At 56.8% G+C, this 5,886-nt stretch overlaps 1 protein-coding gene across 1 annotated transcript; it reads right to left on the reverse strand.

Moving 5' to 3' along the window:
- Positions 1 to 2,037: 2,037 nt before the first annotated feature.
- On the reverse strand, positions 2,038 to 5,427 carry LOC107214807 (green-sensitive opsin). The gene is made up of 5 exons (XM_015650504.3): positions 5,045 to 5,427; positions 3,274 to 3,442; positions 2,833 to 2,998; positions 2,487 to 2,726; positions 2,038 to 2,336 (listed from the first exon to the last, which is right to left on the reverse strand). The coding sequence occupies exons 1-5, from the start codon at positions 5,403 to 5,405 to the stop codon at positions 2,205 to 2,207; spliced, it is 1,068 nt and encodes a 355-aa protein (XP_015505990.1). The 5' UTR covers positions 5,406 to 5,427; the 3' UTR covers positions 2,038 to 2,204.
- Positions 5,428 to 5,886: the final 459 nt, after the last annotated feature.

The raw sequence follows: 5,886 nt of genomic DNA on the forward strand, positions 1-5,886 counted from the left end.
TGGGAGGATTCACTGCTGGAATCACTGCTGGAATCACTGCTGGAATCACTGCTGGGAGGATTCACTGCTGGAATCACTGCTGGAATCACTGCTGGGATGATTCACTGTTGGAATCACTGCTGGAATCTGCCACAGCACCGCAGGGCTGGACTCTGCTCCCTGCCTCTCCCACACGTGGAATTTGTCTACAAAGTCTCAGCCCACCCCCAGGCTCCCCAGAACTCCCTGTCAGGGATCACAGAGTGCTCTTATCCTCACCCTGAGCTTTCTGGATTCCTGGTGGATTCTCCCACTATTGCAGTGCAGCAGCAAAAAGCAGCAGCCCTGCTACAGCTGCAGCATTTAAAAATAATCACAGACATGGGGGCCCAGGCCCATTCAGGGGGTCCAGGGCTCTGTTCCTGGAATACTTTTCACTCTGGAGTCTGGGGTGAGATGATGGGTGCTGAGGGCTCTTCCACATGCTCAGTTGCTCACTATAAAACAGCCCCAGTGCCTCTAAAGGAACTGAAGGAATCGGGCTCGGGGGTTTGTAGGGAAGGAAAAAAGGTTCCTGGGATGGGCAGAGTGGCCATGAATTATTTAGCACAGCAGGATTGGTGTGGGAGCTGCTCCAGGGCAATCCTGGCCAGGAGCCCCGAGTCTGGGTGGGTGCAGAGACAGGAGGGTGCCTGGAGAGCCGGGGCTGGGGCTGCATCCTTCCCCCTCCCAGGGCCTGGTGTTTTGGAGCAAAAACTGCTTCCTATCCCAGGGATGAGCCTGGGTCTTCCTGCTGGTTTTGGTGGCTTTGGACCCAAAAAGGAGGAAACACACCGAGGTGAGGGCAAGTGTGAGCTGAGCAGGGAGGGGAGGAGGGCGAGGTTCTGGCAGCAATGGTACTGGTTTTGCTCTCCAGCCACCCCAGAACGAGTTCACTGGCACAGGGAACAATTTTTCCCTGACTGCCAATTCCGTCACGATGCCTCCTGCAAGGGCCCTGCAGGAAGGGGGAGTTGAACTGTGTGAGAAGCTCTCGGCTGAAGCTTTATTTAAGGCTACATGGGGAAATCTTAAATATGAAAGTACCAAAACCAGCGGCTGGCCAGCGAGGGCTGTGCACCTTCTGTCTCTTTTTGCCTCTCAATACCTTTGGTGCTGCAGCTAATGGGGCTGGCACTTTGTGGGAATGGTGTTACCCACAGATCCCCCTTCCCATGGCTTTTGGGACAGCTGCAGGCTTGTGTCTCCAAGAGCAGCATCGTGTTCCCACCAGCATCTCATCCCCACATCCCCACAGAGAAAGGACAAGGACTGAGCATTTGTGTTTTTCTCTGTGCTGCTTTTGTTTATTTCTTACTTTTTAAAATCCCTACTCCTTGACTGCAGACGTCCTTGTGCTGGCATGAGATTATTTATTTATAAAATATGTACAGGAAAGCTCGGGTCCCGGCCCCACCCTCCGAGGTTGGCTGTGCCTGTCCAGCCGGAGCAGAGGTGGAAGGTGAATTTCTCTGCTTCAGAGTCGGGAAGAGGAGGAGAAAGGAAAGGGCTGAGAGGGATAGAGACTTCAAAGGATGTGAGCAAATATTTACAGGTTCCAAGACAAAAAAATATATCTACAGTGTTGTCTTGGGGATAGAGGCAGTTGGGCTGGAAGCAGAGCTTGCTCGTGGCTCCGTTTGTTATATTGATTTCTAGAGACTGTGGGAATCGATTCCTGCTGGGAATCCCGGTGGGAGGGAGGCTCTGGAGATCCCCAAGCTCAGGCCCTGGTGAGGGGGCACGTGGGGCCACCCCAGCCACGGGGTCCTGCACCTGGGGCTTTGCCAGAATATTTACATTTTTGCAAATGAGACCTGGATGCTCCTGTGACACTCCCTGGGCAGGGCGATGCTGGCAGGGAGTGGGATTCAGGCAGAAGAAGGTTTGGGGTCCCCACCAACCGCTGCTGTGTGAACACAACAGGGACAGGAAGGGACAGTCCCCCAGAGGTGACGCGCTCCTGGGAGCTGGGGCAGGGCTCCCCGGGCTCGGAGCGGCAGAGCTTAGACTGCCAAGTGTGGATCCCCGTGTGGGGTGGGGTCTGCGCAGGGCATGCTACGGCAGGACGGGCACAGCTAAATTCTCCTGCAGGGATGGGGGGCAGGGGCGCGAGGGAGAGGATGTGGGGTGTCTGTCTGGGTCCCCGAGCTCGGCAGGTCACCCCAGTTCAAACTGTCCATGCTCTATGCGGGTGATACTTGGCTGGAGGAGACAGAGGAGACCTCGGTCTTGCTCTGGGATACGGCAGAGGAGGTGTCTTCATCCCCAAAGGGGTTCTTGCCGCAGCAGATCGTGGTGATCATGCAGTTACGGAACTGGGGAGAGGAGAGAAATGAGAATGGTGGCACTGGGGGCCAGCTACAGGACCAGGAGTCTCTGCATGGACTGAGATCCAATCCCTTCTGGGAAGGAGCAATGTGCCCGCGGAGCCCCCAGATGTGCTGCCCAGCCCGGGGGCGTCTCACCTGTTTGTTCATGAGCACGTAGATGATGGGGTTGTAGAGGGAGGAGCTCTTGGAGAAGAAGGCAGGCACTGCCATCAGCGTGGCTGTGAAGTCGGCGCCCTTGTTGGTGAAGATCCAGAACGCCACCACGGCGTAGGGCGTCCAGGCCAGCATGAAGCCCAGCACCATGAGGATCACCATCCGCGTCACCTCCTTCTCCGCCTTCTGGGTCGTGGCCGATTCCTGCTGCTGGGCAGCTGCCTGTGCACAGAGAGGGTGCTCAGGAGCAGTTTTCCACCCCCAACCCACGTCCCCTGTCCTGCCCGAGCCGCCTGCCCCGTCCCCGCCAGTCCCCTGTGGCCGTTACCTCCCGGACTTTGCAAACGAGGCGCCCGTAGGAGAAGAAGATGATGACGACGGGGATGATGAAGTGGATGACGAACATGTAGAGCACGTAGGACTCGTTGTGGAAGTCGGGGTTGTGGGTGTAGTAGTCGGGCCCGCAGGAGCACTGCATCCCCTCCGGGATGTACCTGCAGGGAGAAAGGTCGGGATCTGCTCCAGGACCCTCCTTGGGGGCAACAGGGACAGAATTCCCTGAGGATGTGGGATACCGGCAGGGTGGCACACATGGTTTGGGTGCACTTCCAGCATGCAGTGCCAGCTTGCTGTGACACTCCCCCCCTACCGTGGGAATGGGACATTCATTTCTCTCCTCGGAGGTCGAGCCCTTCCGTGCCGGGAGCCACCTGCTCTCCCTGCGTGGATGGAGGGATGGGGAGCTGCTGCTGGGAATCCTCGGGCTCACCTGGACCAGCCAAAGAGCGGAGGGGCGGCACAGGAGATGGCCATGACCCAGGTGAACGCGATGCCCATCATGGCATGGCTGGCAGAGAAACGGAAGTTGCCCATGGGCTTGCAGATGACGATGTAGCGCTCGATGGCCAGGACAACCAACGACCACAGTGCGACCTGGCCTGCAGGGAGGACACAGAGTGGTCAGAGCTCCTCTGGGCTCCACCTTGGTTCTTCCAGAGAGCAGAGGGAGCTGGGGATCAGCGTGGGATAAGCAGCGTCCTGTTAAAAAACTGGGAATCCTCCACCCGTAATGTGCAGAAGGTCTGGGAGCCGAGGGGATGCTGGGGGCGGAGGAGGAATCACCGTGGGGGTTGTCAATAAATTAAGAATCAAGGGGGTGAATCCCACCTGTGCGTGGGGAAGCACAATTCCCGGCAGTGCTGCCAGATGCCTCCAAGCCTGTTGATTCCTTTAAATGTGCATTTCACGAGCCTTCCGCTGGATCGGGGGAGGTGCGGGGAGGGGGGACTGTGTGGGTGGGCAAACGTGCACATGTATTTATGAGGGATAATTAAACTTCGGGGGATTTGGGAGCGTTTAGTCGGTGCTGTAAGCCTGCTAATGCCCCCAGCTGTGATAAGCTGCTGATAACGACACCCTGAGCTGGGATTCACTGGGGACCTGCAGCTCCAGAGCCGCTGCTTCCCAGACAGCTTCCTTCCCTGGGAACAGGAAGGTTCAAACATTGGAAAGGCAAAATAACGCTGCCCAAGGCTCCCTGAGCAGGGATGGGGCAGACTTTGGGATCTTCTGACCCCAAAACCAAGCCTTTCCTTGCTCCTCAGCTTGGATCAGGACATTCAGCTGTGCCTTTGGCAGAATATCCGTATTTTTAAAACGTGTATTTTCAGAGCAGCATCAGTGTGGGAAGTGGCCTCATTTAGGGGAAGGAAAGCAAAGTCCCTGTGGAGGCTCTGGGTCTCTCCAACAAGGACTGTTGGCTGTCAGATCCATCATGAGGTGTGGTGTGGGCAGGGCTGGCTGTGTGGGCTCTGGCTGCCGAGTGAATTCTCCCTGTTTTTCCACAGGGCAAAGTGTTGGCGGCACTTGTGACCCTGAGAAATGCCTCAAGGAAAATCCCAAGGGCACCCAAATCTGGTGCAGCTGGGGGAGAGCTGAGCCATCCATGCAGAGCCTGGGAACCACCCTAGATCCTCCTCCCATTCCTTTTGCCCCTGGATAAGCTTTGAGCCCTCTCATCTCTCCACCCTGTAGCTCTTCCTTGGGGCTCCCTTCCTGGGGGATTTCTCTTCTCCTTCTAAACCTTCCATTTCCCCAAAAAGGGAAGCCTTTGGGCACAGGAATAATCATGGAATCGTGAAGGCCGGGAAAAGACCTCTAAGGTGATCAAGTCCAAGCCTGTGCTTGGTCCAAGCTGCTTGGCATTGATTTGGGAACATGCTGTGCTCTTCCCTGGCAGGTCTCTGGTAACCACCTTGGCGTGGCACTCCCAGTGACCAGCAGGGCCAGGTGACCAGAAGCTGGGTCCTGCAAACGAGGATCCCTTCCCAGGCTTCCTTTCCCTGCCACAATGCCATGGAGGCTCCTTGCTATCGAGGTCAAACACACAGAAATCCATTTTCCTCCCCTGTTTTAAGCGCAGGACAAGCCCCACATGAGGGGGAACGACGTTACACACCCCTAGAGTGCCACAAAAGGATGGAACCAGGCTGTCAAAGCCCTGAAGAAGGAAGCCCCAAGCCCCCATTCCTAGCCCTTACCTCCCAGCGTGGCAAAGAATCCCTCCACGGCACAGCCGATGGGGCCGAACACGAAGTAGCCATTCCAGGCGGTGTAGAAGGTGACGGTGAAGCCAAAGCAGGCCATGCACAGGTCAGCCACCGCCAGGTTGACCAGGATGTAATTGAGGGGCTGCCGGAGCTTCTTGTGCTTGAAGGTGACCAGCAGGGTGAGGAAGTTGATGGGGAAGCCGGTGGAGATGAGGAAGAAGATGTAGCAGCACACGAGGCGGTATTTCCAGGGCTCGGCCAGGTAGTACTGCGGGTACTCGAAGGGGCTCCGCACCACCCCCGTCTTGTTGGACATAGGCACATAAAAATTGATCCCCTCCGTCCCGTTCATCCTGCCTTGGCTACGGGAGCTGCTCTGCCGGAGGGGCTTTCTGCAATGAATCGCGTTCCGACCCTGATTAATAAAAAAAGGGAAGCCCCACCCCCTCCCAAGGTGGAAAATGCGCAGCGAGAGGATTCCCCCCCAGCCTAAAAAATGAATGAATTACGAGCAGAAGTTGAGGGGATGGAGGCGGTGCCCTGGCCTGTGCCGTGCCGGGGGCTGGCGGTGCCGCGCCCCAGGGTGGTTTTATACCCTCCGGCCTCCTCCAGGGAGGGGGGAGGCTGATGAGGGGCTCGGCTAACTTTGTATGACAAGGGCAACAGGATTGAGAGGGGTTGATGGTTTAAGCACCCTCTAAGCAGCCAGTTGGCCCCAAAACCTGCATTAAAGCGTATTAATTGCCATTAAGTGTTTAATGTTGTTTAAGGTGTTGGGGGTAGGAAGGGATGGGGTGGGGGGCACTTGGGAAGAGGGGCAAAGGTGGGAGGAG

Source organism: Parus major, chromosome 26 (genome assembly GCF_001522545.3).
Source record: "Parus major isolate Abel chromosome 26, Parus_major1.1, whole genome shotgun sequence".
In the NCBI taxonomy this organism is placed as follows: Eukaryota; Metazoa; Chordata; class Aves; order Passeriformes; family Paridae; genus Parus; species Parus major.